Below are 21,458 nucleotides of genomic sequence, written 5' to 3' on the forward strand. Positions count from 1 at the left end.
TCAGAAGCAAAAAAATCCACCATATCTAGGCAAGACACATGCTTTTTTTATTATTTTTTTTCTTTTAATTAAGCTGAACCTAGAAGACATTCCAGGAGAGAAAATACACATATTTTACTACTTCCTAATAAATTATTTTTACATTAAGTAAAATTAATAATATTAATCCTTTTGAAAAAAATCGATGTCTTTATGTTTCAGGTAAAGAGGTCAAATAAACCAGACCCAAAGAGTTGAGCTCTGAGAAAAGATTCAATTGAATTATTGGAATTTCTTGAAGATGTAAGTGAATTTAGGCATTTGAAGCTGATCAAGTCTAAGACTGCATTTTCATTAAAAGAACATGACAAATTCAACATCAGATTTCAAAAACAAAACAAAAGCCACGACCAAAAAACCCCAAACTGAGTGAAAGTGTACCCACACCAGACATTGCCAAAAAGCCCACAGAGATGCTGTATGAGAGAACCAGGCAGATTTACATCATCTATAATTTCCCTTGGTCTCCCTACTTTCATCTAAATATTGCCCAGATTTAGAAAGCATCCTTTTGTCCCTGCTACCAGTTAGTTCTCTTATTCCTTGACATGCCTATAGAGAATAATTCATTCTCATCTAACATTTACTAGAGGACTGTGTTGGTGGAAAACAGTCACTATCTTCCCAGACTATTTTTTGAAACAACCCTTGACCAGTTGAAAGTGAATGCTTTTGAAGTTTGCCATAGATTGTGTTTGCTGACTTTGACACTCCTCTTAACATAAAAAAAAGTATATACGGACACCAAACCCAAGCTTAAATACAGAAGACCAAAGCAAACACTTGGACACAGTAAATTCTAATAAACCTGCAGCACACATTAACTTGCAGCCTATTTAATGAGTCTTCTAAACTGAAGTGGCACTGCCACCTTAAGACACAGGGCCAGCATTACAATTGTCACTATACCAGATTAGTTTAAAAAAAAAAAAAAAGAAAATCAACTTCACTTTCTGAATTTTCTTCAGGCAAGAAAAATTCAAAAATCAAACTGTGTAAAAAATGCACTGCTTGAAGCCATTTTAGCATGTACTAATTTGAGAAGCAACTTAGCTTAGGTTGAGCATTCTAGCACTTAGTAAAAGGCATTACAGTGAAGCACAGTTCTCCAATTCTGTCCACAGCAACTGCAAAACTGCTCTTATTTGGTAACTCAGCTTTTAGCAATAGTGATAATACTCATAGGAACTAGTCACAGTTATTGTGACATTTACATAGGGAAGGACTTTTAAATACACACATCAAAAAAGTGATCACAGGATGACGGAGAATATTACTTGAGGTAAAAATCTTGTCAAGTTAGCACAACTTCTGTATAATATAAAGGAACCAAATCATCCTCTTAGTTATCTACAAATATGGTACCCCATCACTGTGCTGATCTGCACACCAAAAATTATTTAACTTCTGAAAATACATTATTTTTTAAAAACAACTTCCACATTATTATACTGGAAAGAGCAATCTTACCTTTAGTAGAAAATGCTTCAGCAATCATCCGTAGTCTATATGGTGGCACTGCAGCTAGTGGCAAGTCATCAACTCCAACTCTGGCATATGTGTTCAGAGCTTCTTTGTAATCACCTTCCACATAGTTTAACTTGGCCATAATTAGATTAGCTTCTTGTAAAAATTCTGTCTGGAAGAAAGAGGAATAAGACAGGTTTTTTTCCTGAAAAAAACCACCTAATTCCTTCAGATAATTACTTGGTCTGTTTTCTGTATGTATCCACCGTAAAAACCCTCAGAGTATTTCTTTTAAGAGAGCACCAAACCAATAAAATTCAGTCTTTGTGTAATATTTAGGAATCACACTTTACCAAACTACTGAGAAGCATTACCAATCTTTTTATATATTCACATATTTAATTACACATGCTCCAGAAATACTTCTCAGTCAGAATCCAGCTTTGCCAGGTGACAAAACTATCAGAGTGGAATAAATGTCTTGGGAATAAAGGATTCATGGAAGAACGAAGAAAGGAAGACTATTACTCTCACAAATCACAGGAAAGAAAACATTACGGGTAACTGTCAAACAAGGTCCCTTTGATCTGTTGAAAGATGGGCGCTTAGTACAGAAAAGATAAGCTGGTATAGTAGCTACAGCAATAGGTAAGTAAGAGGGGACAGAATGGTTAAGAACACCAAAAAATTTACAACAGAAAATGCTCTCAAGAATTAATCTCACTTTCTGCACCTGCAAACGTAACTTAAGGAACCTTTCCTGGAATACTTAAAATAGTATTACAGAAATTTATGAAAATATTCTGCATTTTAACACTTCTACTGACCGCACCATGGAGAACAATATAGCTTATATGCTACAAAACAAGCATCCACAGAACAGGTTTTCAGTACTTCAATACCCCATAAGTCTATGACAATTTCTTACTCCTCAAATGGAAGAAGATTCAAGAAATTTATATGACTAAAAATTCATGAAGAAAAAAACAGCCATTAAATAGCTCACTGCTGATGATGTTCTATGAATAGCAATAATCAGAACACCACATAAGCACTCTCCACATTTTTCTCCATGATCAGCAGTGTAGTTAATTTCTAATTCCTGCTCAGACTCACATACCTTTAGATTTCCCCTGTCAAGTGCTGCTGTGAGATGTTTTCTGACCTCAGTTAGCCTTGGCCGGGGACCCCGTGGACTACTACTCTGTTTAAGAGCATTTTCCTTCAAAAACAGCTCTAGTTTGGACTCCCCAAGAAGTAGCTCTGCCATGTCGTCTGCAAATAAAATCAAACACATGAAATATTAGAAATAATTTTATTTTGCTAACCTTTCAGTGGAGACAGCCATTCCCTGAATTTTAAATATGCAATAACCAATACTAAATGTCAAGTATGCAGATTTAACACAAGTCATGCAATACTTCATTTTACTTTTCAGTTTATCTTTTACTGCCTGATTCATAGTAGAATCAAACCTTCTGTGTTCCCAGTTATAATAAATATAAGATTAAGCTGAGGTAAGTATTCTCCCCATGCTCCTGGACCAACATCAGGCTTCAACATTTCTTGTTCACAGCCTCTGTACTGCCTTGTAGCTGCAGCAACCGCCCAGCTTCGGCTGCCACAGCCAACTGCACTTCCCCAGCAAAGGGCCCGAGCCAGGGATCCCAGGCTGCTTTCCACCTCTATCCACAGGCTGGGGCTCCAACAGGCTCAGAGCTGCCTGGAGACAGGGCTGAGATTGCCCAAAGGTGAACAACTTTGTTCTCCAGAAAAGATGGAGAAACAGCTGGAAACAAACATCCCCTTCTACAGCATCCAGCTCCTTGTCCTGGACCACACAATTCATGTGATTTGCACAATTGCCATTTTTAATTTCATATGCTCTCAAAATTCCCATTATTTGAAGTTTCTTCTAATGTTTTAAATCCTCTGACAAAATAACAGTTCATTCACAGTGTTATTATAATAATTCCAGGAATTTTTGAAGCAATTTAAGCTAAATTTTCTATGCTTTCATTGATGTCTGCTCAGCAAAAGATGAAAAATAAAGGATACTTCAATGCACTAAGTGAAGATAAAAAAATAAGAAACATACTCCACCAAAATCCCTCCAGTCACACTTTTCCAACATTTGACTGCTGTCACTGTGGAAATTTTTTCCTTACTATCCACTCATCATTTCCCTTGTTGCAATTTTTGTCCACTTTTGCTGTGCATTTCTGAGGACAGGTTAACTCCATACTCAAGGAGGGGGTGGGAGGAGCTGGATCTCCTCTTATCTTTCCCATTCTAAGATTTAATAAATGCAGCTCTCTCATCTGATTCTCTTATGTCACATGCTTTCATACTCGTGATCCTCCATAAGGCTAACATGATTATAAAAATGCCTGTCTAGTGCTGGGGAGTCCAAACTAAGATACAATATTCCAGATGTGGTCTCACAAGTGACAAACAGTAGGGGATACTAAATTATCTCAAACTGCTGACTACATGCCTGCTAGTATCATGCAGTGTGCCGCTGGTCTTCATTGATGCAAGGGTTTCCTGCCAACTCAGACTCCCTTGGACATCCACCATGGCCTTCATATCCTTCTCTGCAAAGCTGCTTTTTAGCCAGCTGATCCCCAAACTGTCCTGTTTCAGTTATTCCTTCTCAACTACAGGACCATTTGCATTTTCCGAATTTCATAAGTTTTGCCATTTAGTATTTTTCTGCAGCCTGTTGATAACCCTCTAAACAGCAGTCATATGCTGCCCTCGCCCTTCCCTCCTCCCCTGTTTTTTATCACCCACAAAACCACCAAGGGTGCATTCTCAAATGTCTACATCTCCAAGAAAAATACTAAATGGTGTTTTACTGCTGCAGGATCAAGCCCTGAGAGGTGCCACTTCTAATATCACAGACTGGGTTTACTTTCTCATAACTTACAATCAAGCCTCTGAGAGCTTGGCCAGTTTTCCACCTCCCTCCTAGTTCATCTGTCTTTTCAAATGAGCTACAAGATATGCTATGAGGCACTGTATCCAAAGTCTAGACAAAGTTGAAGCCAACAATATCCACTTTTCCCCCTTTATCCATACAATCAGTCACATACCACCAAAAGCTATCTGGGTGATTAGTCCTCGGTAAATACATGTTGACTGATTCCAGTCACCTCCTTACCCTGCCAACCAATTTCCAGGATATGCTTCCTAATCTTTCCAGGCTCTGAGGCTAGGCTGATCAACTTGCAGTCCCTGCATCCTCTTTTATTTACCGTTTTGCAAATGGCCATATTTATATTTGCCTTTTTCCAGTCACCAGAAATCACCCTCAATCACCAGATATCAGATTTGCCTTCATCTCTGCTTCCTAATGTTCCTTCCTATACTTCAAACAGAAGTCTGAGCCTAACTGATAGAAAACAACAGCCTGCATAGCTTCTGTTTCAAGCTGCAACCTAAACAAAACATTAAACTGACCATATCTAAACCTGATGTTTTGGACCAAATCCCGTTCATTACGGCCTTATTCCAAATTCAGCGCTTCATCTGCATAGCCACAGTATTATAAACAAATAGTAAAGTCAGATATTATGACCACCATTACACTGCTCAAAGACAGCTTCAGCATAGCACTCTGCAGGACTGCACTTTCTGCAACTGTTCTGTCTCTCTGGAAATCAGAGTCGCAGAGCATGCAGAGACAACAGTTGTTCTGTACTTCAATGCAAGGCAGGTTGGTCTTCGGTGAAAGGAATTTAACATGTACTGGGAGAAACACAGACCAGAGTCCCTGCTCCAAGCTTACAAAGCTGTGCTTCAGAACATGTTCACAGGATGCAGTTACTTGCTTGGCAAAGAACGGGTCACTAAGGGGTCATTTCAGCACAGGCATTTTACTAATAATATTCAGAAGACTCCAGAGAGTGTTCCGAGTATGCAATCTTTGTTTATAAGCTTCTTTAATAAGGTGATTAAAAAAGAGAGTGAGCCTTGAAAAAGAGAGTGAGCCTTAGGACAGCATACTAATGTCCTACTTGGGAGAAGAACAAATAAGATTAATTTTGCTAATTTATTTCTAAAGCTAAGTGTTTAATTAAAATCAGGTAAAAATATGTCAAACTGTATGCTAAGTTTTAAGGGATGTGCAAGTAGATACCTCTGCCTTTATTAGCACTCATCAAAACAAAATTGTTCTATTTAACAAGCAAATTTTTTTCTAATTCACTTTAACACTTCAGTGACTAATCTTAATTTCCAAACAAAGTTGAGGAAACAGGAATGCCAAACAGAACATAATTTGGATTTCTTGCCAAAACAAATGCTTTGGTTTAGGAACTGAAATATCATCAAGGCTGTTTACAATGAGAAAAGAGAGGTCTATCATTGACATTCTTCAACACTTCAAACAGTAGAATTTCAAATACAACAAAGAAGTATCACAGATCTTCCCCTTCCTTCTCACATGCATTCCTTTTAGTAGGTCTCAAAAATTCTTCTGATCCACACTCCTGTAACAAGTATTTCTTTAAGTTAAATACAGTAGATCTATCTATATGGAGAGAGACTGTGCACCAACTGCCAGAGATGCTTTGGTTATATAAACTGAAAAATTGTCACATAAGCATGTGAGGCAGCTAGTTTGGATGGTTACAAAATATTAGCAAATACCTTGAAGAACAGATTAGACACTAAAGACAACAAACCTTGCACTGTTAGGCATGAAAATACTTTCTCTGAGGCATGAAGATTCTTCAAGTGTTGCAATAATTCCTATTACTAAAGGGCAAAATAACCATTTTGCCTGCAACCAAGGGAGAGCACTGACACATGCAAGGGCAGAGTGCAGCCATGCTCCTCTACACACTCCAGGTGCTCCACAACTGCACCACAGAAAGAGGAAGACCAGCTCTAGAAGCTCCAGTTCTCACCCATTTGAGGGGTGAATGAACAACACAGACATAGGCACAGATCTAGGACTCTGCAAAAACACTCTAGGATTATTCCTCTCTTGTACACAGCAGATTCTCACACTGGGGAAGGTAAAGGAGAGAAACAAGAAGATTCCTCTGGCAAACTTAACTTAGCCTTTTTCTTTCTTCCCTCTCTCATCCTCCCCTCTTCATCCTAAGGTAAGTTTCTTCTCTCTAACAATAACTTGAAAAAATATGTTATTGCCTCTAAAGACCAGAGACACAAGCAAAAGAAAAGCCTTAAATTCACACTGGTACATAGTATATAACTACCTAGACACCTTACTATGAGAATCAAAGGTATTTTGTTGCCATCACTGATGCAAGTTAGGTAAGCTAATGATCCATACGCTATCCAGGTACAGCCAGAATGCAGCACCCTATGTTACACATGCTTTCCTTCATAGCAGATGAGGAAAAAATAGCCTCAACTTACACAAAGATCCAATCAAGCATCAAAACAAAAGCTGTTCTTCTAGGTGACCCATATGCAGCACAACTCACTCTTTCCCTGTACCACTGCTATGCACCATGAGAGAAAGCACCATAAAATGAACAGTTACTGCCAGGCTGATTTTCACCACAGGAATGCTGATTTTCACTCAGCTGCTGCCGACAAACACTGGAAGACAACAGGTCACAGAATGCAAACCATAAAAAAATCCTGCTTTGCAGTAACTTTTATTTAGCAAATCACTCATCTGCTAAGACAGTTGGCCAGGGCCAGAAATAACAACAATTTTTTAAAATCAAATGATGACTGACAGGGTGCTTTATTAATACAGAGCTGGCTCCAGGCATGTCAACCCTTCTGTGCCAGTAGGATCAAGCCTCAATCGTGCTTATAACAAAATTCCAATTACATGGACTTTTCTGAAAGAAAACATTTATGAAACCACAGGTCTAGCACAGCTTTTAATCAGTTTCAGCTATCCCTTAAGACATTGTGCAATAACATAATATTTTAGAAGAAATTGCTTTACTTTTTCTTCCAGCACTGTGTGAATGAGCTATACTGTTCTAAAACACTTTATAAAGACAGAATTCAATTGTGTAAAGTTTTTAGATACCTTGAAGTCTAGTGTTCTTTCAGCCAGTCTAAACAGATGCTTTGGGAAAAAAAAAGGCTGTTAGTAAACCGTTTCAATACCACGAAAACCAGTTGCCCACTTTTAGAAAATCGAGATAGTTATGGAACAATATAAAAATTGTGATCAAAGGAAAGACTTTATCTTTTTCACCCTCTCCCCTGTTGATGAGTTCATCACCAACAATCATTGTTACAGGATATTTGATGACTTATTCTACAACTGCACTGCAGAACCATTTCCTATTCGGAGGACAGCCTAGCTTACCTGTTTGTCCCAACATCACAGTATCATTGAAATAATCCACCTGCCTAAGAGGATGTATTCTGCCTATAATCAAAGACAGGTCTGAGCTCTCTGGAACTGCAAGACAAACTGAAGGATACTTCAGGTGAAATACTCATTCCTGTTAGCCCTTAAAAATAAAGGAAAAACCACAAACACTTCTATATATACAATCTGTTTTCTTTCAACTTAAAGAAAGCTTAGAAACACTCACACAAAACATCTTGAGAAGAACCTTTTGCAGACTTGACTTTGCAATATGGATGCACTCCAACCATCTTCAAAATGAGAATAAAGACTGGCATTAAATACAGGTTGGGAGAAAAATATATATTTACATGCTTTTGTAAAATGGTGTCTAAAAATATAACAGCTGCTTTGCTAGTTGATTTTTAATAGCTGCTTGTTGAAGCAAAACTGTTACCATACCATCAGGATCTGAAGCAGCTATTTGCAGAAAAACAGTGAATTAAACCAGGACTAATTGGAATTTATCCTTAGTCAATGACGAAGAATGCTTCTTGCTATTAGCTTGAAACCATGGTCCATCCTGAATTATCCATATGCTGAACCATATGCTAAAATACAAAATAACCAGTTTTCTGATGACTGCTACCCACAGCTTCCAGGCATTTCTTGAACCTAGGGGCCATGCAAGAGGAGTATCTGGCACTAAATTCCTTTCTTAAAATAAGTTTAGGGAGAAGTTGAACAACAAGGAAGAATGGCAACACTTAGCACAGTTTTAAAAAAAAAAAAAAAAAAAAAAAAAAAAAAAAAAAAAAAAAGGCCTTAACAGAATACCGATTAGGAGCTCTCTCTTGCCTGCAGAACCTCTCCAAAAGGTGATTTTAAAAGTTCATTCAATTCCAGAATACACCAAAATACACAGACTAGCAAATGACTAAGTGTTCTCAGCAGAAACAACGAAACTGCTACCTGTTCTTTTGTAGAGTACCAAACAGCAGCTTCATTACAGTATCACTTTTCCTGTGGCAGTACAACAACCTTGAACAAAAAGCAAAGCAATCTAAGCCACAGCTACAGCCTATGTGGTTTCTCAAATGCTCCTAATATTACTGCAGAAAATGAAGTATTTTTCAAACAGGCCTGATAATTAATTACTTCAGTTGTATTTTTCACATTGCAAAGGAAGACTTGAAAGGTACAAAGCAGAGACACCTCCCACAGATAACATAGTTGCTATCCCCTCCATGGCAACAGCTATCTGCAGCGCTGCTCTTGTGTCAAGGCTCCCTGCACAAGATGTACCCTGCAATGAAACATCCATGTCAAAGCACTGTGTTATCTTCGTAAGGATACTCACGATCCTGTGCTAACAAAGATCCTTACACACTATAGAGCTTCAACAGCTCAACATCAAAGTGAGAAAGAATATGTGGGAAAACGGTGTTTTCTTTATTATATGCCAAAGATTAAAAGCATAGATTAAATTAAGTAATTTTAGTACTTTGCTTCACTTTCTTCTGAATTACACCACTGGAAGAAAAATGTGCAGAATTATGACAAAATCTCCTATTACAAAGATTTAAGCAAAGAGGCTTAACCTCACACTCAAGCCCTGAGGATCTGAACTTGAGGAACTGGAAATATAGAGCAAACTAGCTAGAGATTCTGAGGTGACCAGCCAAATAAACTTTAATTTTTCCTTGTAATCAAGCAGGTAATAAATCTGGAAGTATGTTTTATTACTTCACCCAAATTCCACCAAAATCTTCAGTATTTCAGGTAACATCTCTCAGACTCTTAAAAAGCACAACTGTCTGAATGCAATGAAATTGAAAGATCATGTTTTATCACCACTTCTAAATGATACCAGAAGAAACAAGATCAACTAGATGAAGCACAGAGTTGAAAGAAGATGCTGCTGCTTCACCTGCCCTGTATTGGATTCCTGAGAGAGAAAAAAAAAGCAGGGGAGGGTCAAGGGCTAAAGAGAACAAGTATGACATATTCAGTGTCCCAGTGGGAACAGCATTACAGCAAGTTGAAACTTGCCTTGTAATCTCTGTTCAGGTTCTTCAAACCTTTCCAGAGGTAAATTAGCTTTGGAGTAAGAAAGGAAACTCCTCCTACTCCATCCCTAAAAATCTTACTCTCTCAAAAGGTAACGCTGAAAGCTCAGAGTACCTGGAGGGCTGCACGTTGCACTAGTTTCAGAGGGTTTTTCCTTTCTAAAAATGTGGGATTATCGCTATGCCTAAATCTAAACAACAAACTGAGCAATTGTTTTCCAGGAGTGAGGTGCAGCAACAAAGATCCCAAAGGGGTCAACTGCTCCGTGCAGCAGCCACACAAAAATTTCAGAGTAAAGTTCCTGTAAAAAAAGCTAATGAAGAGAAAAATCTTATCCCACAGAAAATCCATTTAAAAGGTCATTTTGAAATGCTAGATCTAGAGCTGACTTCATATTCATCTCACAGAAACCACATGAAACATGTTTTCTACCTGGGAACAAGTTGAACATGCACTTAAAACAAAGACATTTGCTTTATTCATGATGCATGTAATGGTCATTAAGAGCACTGGCAGTACCTAAAGAGGAATATTACCAGATGTCTCCAAGTACTTATTCAAGTAACTCTGATCAGAGGTTAGTTAAACTGAAATCAATGCTGAAACTAATCTCAGATTTATGCAAGTTACACATAAAAGAACAATAAAATATGGATAGAGATGTCACTTAGGATTCCATCAGTGACTACTACATTGCAAGAATTCAAAGCATCACAGGATGGCTGAGGTTGGAAGGGACCTCTGGACATCATCTAATCCAACACCTCTGCTCCAAGCAAGTTCAATGAGAAGAGGCTGCCAGAAACTTGTCCAGTCAGGTCTTTGGGGACACTAGAAGAGCAGCTAGAGAACACATGGAGACCAACAGGCACTGCCGGTAGAAAGGCTGCCAACTGATGCAGACGATACATGTACAAAAGCATTAAATATAGAGTCATCTGCTCAAAGAAACTTTATTCTGTTTACCATCACCTTTAATTATACACAGTCATTCACATCTATGCCTCCTAAGTATGCAGAGGGCATGGTACACTCTTATTGTGCAGCTATGTAGTATCTAGGCAGTTTCCCTGCTTGACAGCCAAAACTTGCTTTGACAAAAAGTATCATAGACTTCTCAGACTATTTATATATATGTAAATTTACTTCCAAAGTATGCCACTACTACAGAAATTTATTATTGTTGTTAAAAATAGCAGAAAACTGCAGCAATTGTTTATATTTTTTAAAATTTTTTTTTCATATTCAAGTGCTGAAATTTTGCAAAATGTTAAGACCAACAGAACAGTAAATAAGTGAGCCAGGACAGTCACAATGCACTTTCTAGATTATTGATAAATTTACATTTGACTTAGCACATTCAGTCACATGGAAGTAAAACCAAGAAATAAGAACACAGGTCATAGACAAGACTGGGAAGCACGAAGTGTAGGAAACAGGATAACCAACATCTTTGGGTGTCTAACTGAAGAACAGTTCTAGTAACCACCCTGAGGGAGAATTTTCAAAATTTATCTTCTTTACATTCAAGCTCCCTTTAGGTTACAAAGCAGATTAAAGAGTGACTTGAAGAACAGGAAAAGCACATGCTATGATAGCTCCGAATTCTTTTCAATCTTGCTTCTTACCATGATTTGTTTCTCGAAGGACAAACTTTGAGAAAAGAAAAACAAGACTAGGGATTATTTAGATGGATGGCAAAACAAAACCATGTTTTGAGGACAGTGGCTTTGTCCATGCTCTGCCAAACATCTGCACTGCAGCATAGTGCAAAATTGACAGACAATGACAATGGAATCCAACTTTTGTTCTCACAAGAAGTTAAAGAAAATGGTTGACCAAAAAGAAGAATTAATAGATTGAAGAAATCCTTACTCTGCTCAGCTTCTTAATCCATCAGAACACTTCCTCACTCTTAAACCTCACCAGCAGGGAGACTCTGGGTTGTATCTTCACTCCCTGAACATTTCCCTGTATCAAAATCCAGTGGTCAGGTCAGAAGAAAAACATTTTTCATCTATGGGATGACCCAGTGTTCAGAAGAAAGCACACAGATAAGCCTCTGTTCCACAGCAAATGAGAATCATAGAATCATAGAAGTTACCATTCTCTTCCATTTCCAAAGGCCAGTCACAAAAAACAGCCTCTTCTTATCCTTTTCCACCCTGATGAGCACCACCTGGAAAACCTCAAGTAAATTCTTGAAGGGCTGTAGCCTACAACTGTCACTCAGAGATGACTGCGCCATGTATACAACCACCAGTTTTAAAAAAGAAAACGTATTTTAGCAACTTTGCAGTTTTGTGTTGTTTTGTTTTTTTTTTTTTAAATTCAATCAACTATTTTAAAAGGCGTAGGTCCCCTACTTCTGCCTCTGGATAAACCCATCTCTGCAGTAGTCCCATTAGAGCCTTGATTAACTCACAGCACTTTCTCCACATTAAGGCAAAGACTGTAATCAAATTGCAAAAAGAAAAATAGAGGTGTGGCTACACCCAGGCAAATGTGAATTTGAAATAAGGCACACTTTAAAGATAAGAAATAACCTGTTCCTATAAATAGCTGCACAAAAAGTAGGGGAGGGCCTGGAAGCTGCTGATGTTTTCATATTTTGGTTGCCTTTGCAAAAGTTTTATGGTAACTTTCTTTCACTGCAGCCTAAACATTCAGGATCTACTTCATATCAAAGAACAAACCCTATATATCTGTTGAAGTCAGATCCCGATCCTCTTCTCTTTTCCAGATAATACAAGGATACTTTTTTTAGTCCTTCCTTAGCTTTATGGCCCTTTGCATTTGGCACATCAGAAACATCAGCTGTAAAACTGCTGCATCAACACTCAAGTTGTTTATTACTAATTGTTAATATGCTATCTCTACAGAATACTAATATGGGTGACAAACTTAGTAACAGAGTGCATAAGGAAAGCAGTTTTCTTCCTACAACGTTACAGATTTTACAGATTTTTTACATGATAATTTCACAGACAGTGATTATAAAGACATAATGAATGATTTGACCAAGTATTTGATTCTGGCCTTAAGATTTATGGCTCTGTTTCCAGAGGCTGGTCTATTCTCACAATTCAATGAAACAATATCCTACTGGAAGAAACAGCATGCACTCTATAAAGCTGTAGCAAAATCTGTAAAAAGATTTAAAATTATTTTACAACTACATTTAGAAAAAAACCACCTTTCATGCGTTCCCTCTTCTTGAAGATGAGTTTACAGTAAAGGATTTCTGCGTATGCATTTTGCGCAGCATCGTACCAGTCACACAAAGATCATGATTCAGGTGGGAACTTGAAGAAAGTCATGCAACGTCTCCTGAAGCAACAGGGCAAGTGATAACAGGGGTGATCAGAGCAGCTTACTAATAACTGCCACAATACGTTGTGACAGACATTTGCTGACAGTGGAGAAAACATCAGATTCAGCACTCTAACTCCCAAGTCTGTAATGACTGTAATGATTATAGTTCTCTCCAATGATTAAAAGTCTTGCAACTAACAAAGGTAGCACTATTAGCCAGACATACTCACTCCCTTGAATTTTTCTCAATATCCTTTCTTTTTACCAAGCTGGTCTTCAGTCACTCCTTATCAGATTACTGATTAAATCATGTTCAGTGCAAAGAAAACTGCAGAGAATTTAACCATCAAATTCTAAAATCTGATTATTTACAAGACAGATTTGCAGGGAAGGAGAATGGCCCAGATTTGGCATGGTTAAGGACACTCTGCTCCCTTCTTTACTATCATGCAAATCAAATTCAAACAAAAGTGGTATCAATGATCCTGAGTTTATAATAATAAACTTACTAACCTATAGGAAAGTTAACAATAAAATTTAACCCTAGAAGTGAGGTTAAAGGAACCTAGAGCAGCTACAGAACAGGCATATGCCACCATATACATATTGATGAACAAGGCTACCATCTCTTGTAACGTTTAGGCAAACCAGCAGAGTCCAACCAACCCAACATTAATATGTGAGATGTCTAATTTCTAAAATAATGACATTCATAATATATGGAAGTATCCTTACAAATGTAAACAGCTATAAAATCCAAATACCCAAACGTGCCTAGTTCACCGAGCCACATACATACTTCCTTACACTGGAAGAGGAAAGTTCCCCTTGCCTTTGCCTTCCACTGCCTGCTGCCACTGTTCATTTCCCATTGACTGTTACACTCTTCAGGCCCTTGTGGGAGGCAAATCAGTAAGCCAGCAGAAACTGACTCCAGAGAGAAAAGCAGAGTTTTCTGCTGGCCCAGTACAGCAAGTCCCATCACTGGTTTTCACCAAGACAAGAGAGAGGTCAGGAAGGTGTAACTGGATGACACTGCACAGAAAAAGAGCAACCTGAGTAAAGGCAAGGAGTGCTCCTCCACGCAATAGCAGCAAGGTGTTAGACCAGCTTGGGTACTTGTGAAATCATGCTGATTACATGAGCATTTTAATTTCCAGATGACAAGTCAGTGGCATACAAGCAGCAGATCAACATCATCATTTACACCCTTGTAACATCCCTGGTTATCTGAATTTTAAAAAGCCATCAGTCAAATATAAGGCAAAACATCTTAGAAGTGTCACCACCTTTAGCCTTCATTCAGAAAAGGTGTCCTTAGTACCCTCATTCTGGAGATATAATAGCATACACAACAGAAAGAAAATAAAGAAGATAGCAAATAAAGAGAGCTTCCTTTCTGCTTTTGTGGAAATGCAAAAAGGCATGTCACAGCATGGTCTGCAATCCCATCTGGGATCGATGTAGATATCTTTGGAAAGCTTTGCACACACAAGTTTTAGGTATAATTTTTTTTTTTTTAATTGATAAACACCTAAGTAGGGCATGAGTTCTAAGAGGTTTAGAAATCCCTGGTTTACTCTGAGGATAAGCTTTAACCACAGATCTGAGAGTCTTATTATTTCACAAGGGAGCAAAACAAATGAAAACTGAGATGTTTCTATTTTTGTCCTACTTAAACCCAGATACAGAAGCAGCACAGAAAGTAACAAACAAAAAATAGACGAGTAAAATACTTCCTGATCCTTTTGGTTTTGCTACTCTGCTCCTTAGTCTGCAAGGCTAAGTGTGAGGAAAGACTTAAGAAACTACAGAAACAAGGTGTTGAGATGAAAGGCAGTCAGAGAAAAGATCATACGTAAAACAAAACAATGTAAATGAGATAGTAATGGTAAACTAGTATGAAAGCAGTGTGTTAAAAAGTCACTGCTGTTCCATCAGTCAACCTAATATCTGCAGGTAATGTTCAATTTTCATGACAATATCACAATGCTCTTGGCAGCATACAGATCCACAAACTTCCAGAGCATGTATCCTCTCCCCACAATAATGCAATATTTCATACGGGCTAATGTTTCTACAGACTACATCATTCTTCTTCATTTGAACTCTGAAAATTTGCCTCCTCAGTGCTTTTCAAGACAGAGCCATACATCTCACTGAACTTGAGCAAGGTCACCTTCTGACTGCAGCAACAGTGAATGGCCAGAAATACACAAGGAAGTTCATGGATCCTTTAGTTTCAAGACATCTGTCAAAGTCAGTTTTTAATAGAAAAGAAAATGAGGATGTCAAATGTATGTGAACATTAACATCTAAGTGGTCATCAGTAGTTAATTTAGGAACAGTTCCACTAAACTGTGATCTTAGATAAATCTCCCTCTTATGGCATGCTGCATTTCATTCACAACTGTGTTTTTGATGCCAACTATGTTTTCCAAGACAACACTGTACATGGGTCTCCTACAAATTAAAGCCTTAAGTAAATAAACCAGCCCATTCAGACTGGCTTAACATATTAAAGCACCCTATAACCAATGCTTCCCAGTTCTGGGAGCATTCTGATTAATACATTCTGATTAATTTAGATAGTTAGCATTTACTATTTTACCTCTTCCAGTAATCTGTGAATAAGTAATTTTTTACTTGAAGCTTTTGCTAACTTGCATGACCATGCTTCACCACCATGGTTGCAATGTTAGAGAAAACTTAACAAATGGTATCAAAATTTCACATCATTTTCTTAGAAGAAACCTTTTCCAGGTAGTTAAATGAGTTCAAAAACTCAGAAAGTGTGATTAGTGAAGACTGCTTTAAGTTCTTATTTCTAACAATCTGGGGTTTGCCTCAGTTCTGTTTGAGAAGTGATACCAATGAAAGAGCCTACAGACTAGCCAAGGACTGCATCTTCATGAACCTCAGAGTAGCATGAGGATTTCTATGCCAGCTGCTACAGTTTTGGTAAAGCCTGTTGCAGAGGGTGTAAAAGACAAGATGCTGGCAGCACAGGGCTGCAAATGTGGGCCCTGTGGGAAGAGGCCAGGGGCTGCCTAGGCCAAGGCCAGCTGGCTCCAACAGACCTATAGTAAGACACCACTGAACCCCCCAGCAAAGCTGGCTGCACCTCTGGGAAATCATATTTAAGAAAGGGAGGGAAATGCCAGAGAGGAGGGAACAAAAGGAATGAGACATAGCCAAGGGACCACCAAGGTCAAAGAAGGAGGGGGAGGAAGTGCTCCACATTGCCTGAGAAGATACCTGCCACTGCAGCCTAGGAGGGACCCCAGCTGGAGCAGGTGGATGTGCCCTGGGGGAATTGCAGCACATGAAGGGCCTGTGCCAGAGCAGATTTTTTTTTCCTGAAGGACGGCAGCCAGCTGGGAGCCCATGTCAGAGCAGAGGAAAAATGTGAGAAGGAAGGAGCAGTAGAATGAAACCACCTTGCACCAATTGTAATCCCTCTGCCCACCCCAGGCTATACAGGGAGGGACACAGGAGTGAAATTAGTCATGGGAAAGGGGGGGAGGAAAAGTGTTTCAAACTGAAAGAGTTTCACATCTGTCTTTTCTGTTTCTTACAATCTGAATCCCTTAAAACTGGCAACAGGGTAAATTAATTTTCGCACAGTCTGCCCATTATAGTAATCAGTAAGAGATCTTACTGTCTTTATCTCAAGCTACAAGTCTTCTCATCCAATCTTCTGCTCCTGCCCCACTAAGGAAGGGGAGACTGAGCAGCTGGGTGGGCATTTGCAGCACATGATATTTTTGACCCAATCTTTTACAGGAATGCTGAAGAAGCATGAGCTCAAGCAGAGATCTGTGTTACATGGCATGAATCTTCCTGCTGAGTCCTGGTTTCTGAAAGAGAAATGTAATACGAACTGGGTAAGTGCCTAACAATTCTGAGTTAGGTTAAATACCCTTCTTTCATCTAGCTACCTTGGTCAAAAACAAAGCAGTCAAGGGCTTGACACAGAGTACATGTTTTTTTATCATCTATAAGTAATAGTGATTATTACTTGTAGAACAACAGACAGTGAGAGATCCACTAGCATTTCTCTTCTCTACCTTGAAGCTAAGTAAGCTCACAAAGCCTTACAAATACAATCCATCAGATGTTGATTCAGAAATTGGTTCTTACATATGACATTTTTCTGCGTCAAAAATACCACATAAACCATAATTTCAATTTGATCCACTGTCAGGTTTTATACTGATTCATAACTTTCAGGGAGTAGACAGGATTCATCAGCAACATGCTTTCTGGTGACACCAAACTGTGTGGTGTGGTATGGCTGACATGCAGAGGGAACGGAGGCAATCCAGGGGGACCTTGACAGGCTTGAGGAGAGGGCCTGTGAAAACTGCATGAAGTTCAGTAAGGTCAAGTGCAAGGTCCTGCACCCGGGTCAGGCCAATCCCATGCACAAATACAGAGAATGGATTGAGAACAGCCCTGAGGAAAAAGACTTGGGGCTCTTTGTTGACAAGAAGCTCAACATGGGCAGGCAAGGTGTGCTTGCAGCCCAGAAAGCCAAATGTGTCCTGGGCTGCTTCAAAAGCATGACCAGCAGGTCAAGGGAGGCGATTCTCCCTCTCTACTCCGCTCTTGGGAGACCCCACCTGGAGTACTGTGCCCAGTTCTGGAGCCCCCAACACAGGAAGGACATGGAACTAGTCCAGAGGAGGGCCACAAAGATGATCAGAGAGGCTGAAACACCTCTGCTGTGAAGACAGGCTGAGAAAGTTGGGCTTGTTCAGCCTACAGAAGACAAGGAAGGCTCTAGGAACACCTTAAAGCAGCATTCCCATACCTGAAGTGACTACAGAAGAGATGGGGAGGGACTATTTATAAGGTCATATAGTGTCATGACAAGAGGTAATGGCTTTAAACTGGAGGAGGGTAAATTTAGATTAGATATTAGGAAGAAATTCCTTCCTGTGAGGGCAGTGAGACACTGGAACAGGACGCCCAGAGAAGCTGCATTGTTCAAAGCCTGGTTGCATGGGGCTTTAAGCAACCTGTTCTAATGGAAGGTGTCCCTTCCCAAGACAGGAGAGGGGATCTAGATGATCTTAAAGGTCCTTACCAACCCGAACCATTCTGTGATTCAATTATAACAAAACAAATACAACAGTAATCATGTCCACCCAAAATACTGCACTGCTCAAGTGCTGTGCTTCTCCAGAAGTATACACTATTGCCTTACACATCCACACAGACCTTCATCTTGGGGGCTGTCATTGCTATTTCTTCCTTCATGCAATTTTGGCTGCAAGCTTAAAATGATTGCAACTTGATTTTTATATATATATGTACACATATATATTACAATAAAAATATTATATACTATAGTATATATACTGTAGTAAGTATACAATATACAATAAGAAATACTATAATCAATGCAAGACCTATTAAAATTTCTGTCAAGTTATCTAATCCCCATTGCCAAACAGGATGTTTAATTAAGTCCTGGTAAAATAAAAGTCTATTCTTTTGCAACAGCACAGAATTGAGATTACAAGAGGATCTCCCCAAAGGATTTCTTCCCATCTGTGTTTAAAAGAGCAATAAAACCCTATTCCTATCAATGCTGGTATCCTCAGTTAAAATGCTCCAGCTTTCAAGAAGCAGTCAATTCCCTACACACTAATATTTAGTCAGAATGAAGACCCTCTCTTTTTCTTTCTCTCATGCTTTTAAATCATTCCTGTGGTGTATTGTTCCACATCCAGCCAGAAAAGATATCTTTTGTTAGCCATTCCCTCACTAATTTCTAAGACTGGATATTTCTACAGAATGAAGCAGGGAAGTTTGGAGTACTTTTTCGTAAATGTATTGCTCCAGATTAACTACCAACAGGGATATGCACAGCAGCACCTTTCAGCTCGTATCTGCCTTACAGGTGGAACAGAGAGGAACTGCCTCTCTTTTGTATTCTCACTAGCTGATAACCTTGGCCTGCAGCCTATTAGGTACACCAGGATCTGTAACAAAAACTTGCAGGTTTAAAAATGTCAACAGCAGGCACATTTATTTCATTAAATAAATTAATCTCTTCCTGTCTTACTCCATTAAAAAAGGAGAGTCTCTTACGATCAATTAGCTTAATGACTGCCAATGTTCTCAGACAGAACTTGGAAGTTGTAGCCCTTGATTAAATCACTCCACTGCTGTCAGAAAGAGATAAAATCAACATATGATACTTTCCCATGTTTTAAACATGGAGAAATGTTCCAGTAATTTGTATTTTGACTGGTACAGAATCTAGAAGATACCACAATAAGAAAATCACTGAAACATAAAGTCGTGCAGACTGCATTATCTTCTCTGATATGCTTCAGTTGGATGAAAAGTACCCTGTTCAGAGAAATTTTAGTCAAACTGTCCATAATATTGTCTGCCTACCTCTCCCTACCTGTCTGAAATATCTTAGACCTTAAAACTGTGAAGATCACTCTTCTCAACCACAAACATTTGCCTTAGCTTGAACCAATCTCTAACAAGACCACAGTCTATGACTCAATGAAGCATGTCCTTAAACTAAATGTAATACCTTGCACCTTTTCATTTGTGTTTTAGTTTGTCATAGCAGTGTGTTTTAGGATCATAATCTAGTTGTTTTAAGGCCAACACATGTAAGATTATCTGCTGTCCAACCGTATACATTCTCTCTTCCATTTAGTTTGAACCAGGATTTTCCTCATTTTTTTGTATTTCTACAGATCTGAATCATGCAGTTTTGTTTTCTGCCTCAACGTGCAGAACTACCACTGCCTTCACAACACACTTCCAGTGACATCAACCGTATGCCTCATTCTCTCACAGTGTTAAATTACCACCTCGAAATTCACCCCAAGTTCTGTTTCTACAGACTTGATTTCTCTCTAAAAATACCTCTAGGTCCATACCAAGCAGATGACTGACCCCAGTGAGGTAGACACTATCCCCATTTCTTTCATCATACAGCCAGCCCTGGAACCCATGCCAAAAGGAAGAACTTCCCTGCATATCCCTTGATCATTTAAGCACGTTCATACCTCAGAACGAAGCACTGCTTTTTACTTCCCTCAGCTAAACGTTTAAAAGTTTGTGTATAAGAAATGAGACCAAGCAACCCGTTCACAGTCTTGATAAGAAAATAAACAAAGCTGCACTATATTGCGGAGGTATGTTTCAGAGGAAAAGAACAGAATCCTTCTTACAACACGCTGTGCACAGATACTCCGGCTGTGCGCAGAAGGACACGGAGGGCTTGATGCTCACAGTCAGCATGTGTGCCTGCGGGACTGCAACACTCACGATAAACCATCAGACTGCTCAGCAGTTCAGGACGTGAATCCACAGGGCCCCGCTGCCGCCCAGACGAAACGCGGCCTCCCCGGGACTTCTGAGGGGGCTCAAGGGGCGCTGAGCATCGCACCTCACCCCGCGGGGGCGACTGCCGAGCCGCTCGCACGCTGGAGCCGGGCCCCCGGCGGCCCCCGCCTCCTCACTGCCCTCCATGGGGCTCCCGCTGCGCGGAGCAAAGCCGGCAGGGCCGCCCTGAACTGCTCCCCGCCCCTCCAGCGGCCCCCCATGCCCCTCCACCTCCCTGGGCTCCGCGGGGAGGCCCGCAGGCCCCTCACGCCGGCCCGCCTGGCTGCACCTGCCGAGCCCGGAGTCCCGGAGCTCCGCCGGCCGCCCCCCGCGGGCCCTCCGCCGCGGCCTGCCGCCTGCCGCCTCCCGCCCTGCGCCGCCCGGCTCCGCACCGTTAGCGATGAGCTTGGCCGAGAGCTGCTTGACGAGCTCGGGGATCCGCTCCCAGTGGCACTCTGAGCGGCACCGCTCGATCTCCGTCTCCAGCCGTGAGCCCGCCTTCTTGGTGGCCATGGCCGGGCCTGGCCGATGGGTCCCGGCGGGGGCTGGGGCGGCAGGAGCGGGTGGGAAGAAGGAGGCGGGGAAAGGCCGGCGCGGCACCGGCCCCCTGATCGGCAGCAGCCGCAGCCGCAGCTGCGGCGACCGGAGCGGCAGAACTCGAGGGCTGCGGCCCGCGCCGCGCAAGCGGCCGAGGGGTGGGAGCGGTGCCCCCTGGCGGGCAGCGGCGGCGCAGCGCGGGGCGGGGGTGGGGCGGGCGTCGGGGCCGGGAGGGCCGGGCTGCCCCATGCAAGGAGCAGGGACGGCCCCGACACCCAGGGGAGAGAGGGACAGGAGGGAGAGAGCGCGGCCCAAGGAGCCGCTGGAAGCGAGGCGGGTACAAGCGGCCTCCTACGACTACAAGCAG

The 21,458-nt window shown here is 40.6% G+C and overlaps 2 protein-coding genes across 3 annotated transcripts in view; both read right to left on the reverse strand.

The window, feature by feature from the left end:
• TTC7B (tetratricopeptide repeat domain 7B) overlaps window positions 1–21,271 on the reverse strand; it is a 110,494-nt gene extending 89,223 nt beyond the window's left edge. Inside the window, exons 1-3 of one of the 2 annotated variants that reach the window (XM_030451560.1) lie at window positions 20,947–21,271; window positions 2,627–2,781; window positions 1,510–1,678 (exon numbers count right to left, since the gene is read on the reverse strand). In XM_030451560.1, the coding sequence (XP_030307420.1) occupies window positions 1,510–1,678; window positions 2,627–2,781; window positions 20,947–21,067 (445 nt within the window). In that variant the 5' untranslated portion in view covers window positions 21,068–21,271. The remainder of the gene's footprint in view (window positions 1–1,509; window positions 1,679–2,626; window positions 2,782–20,946) is intronic. The other variant, XM_030451559.1, reaches the window with a different exon arrangement.
• The window catches only part of RPS6KA5 (ribosomal protein S6 kinase A5), an 87,669-nt gene continuing 85,316 nt past the window's right edge, over window positions 19,106–21,458 (reverse strand). The window contains exon 18 of the transcript XR_003987629.1: window positions 19,106–19,116. The gene's annotated coding sequence lies outside the window, so the exon portion shown is untranslated. The remainder of the gene's footprint in view (window positions 19,117–21,458) is intronic.

Source organism: Calypte anna, chromosome 5A (assembly GCF_003957555.1).
Source record: "Calypte anna isolate BGI_N300 chromosome 5A, bCalAnn1_v1.p, whole genome shotgun sequence".
Classification (NCBI taxonomy): Eukaryota; Metazoa; Chordata; class Aves; order Apodiformes; family Trochilidae; genus Calypte; species Calypte anna.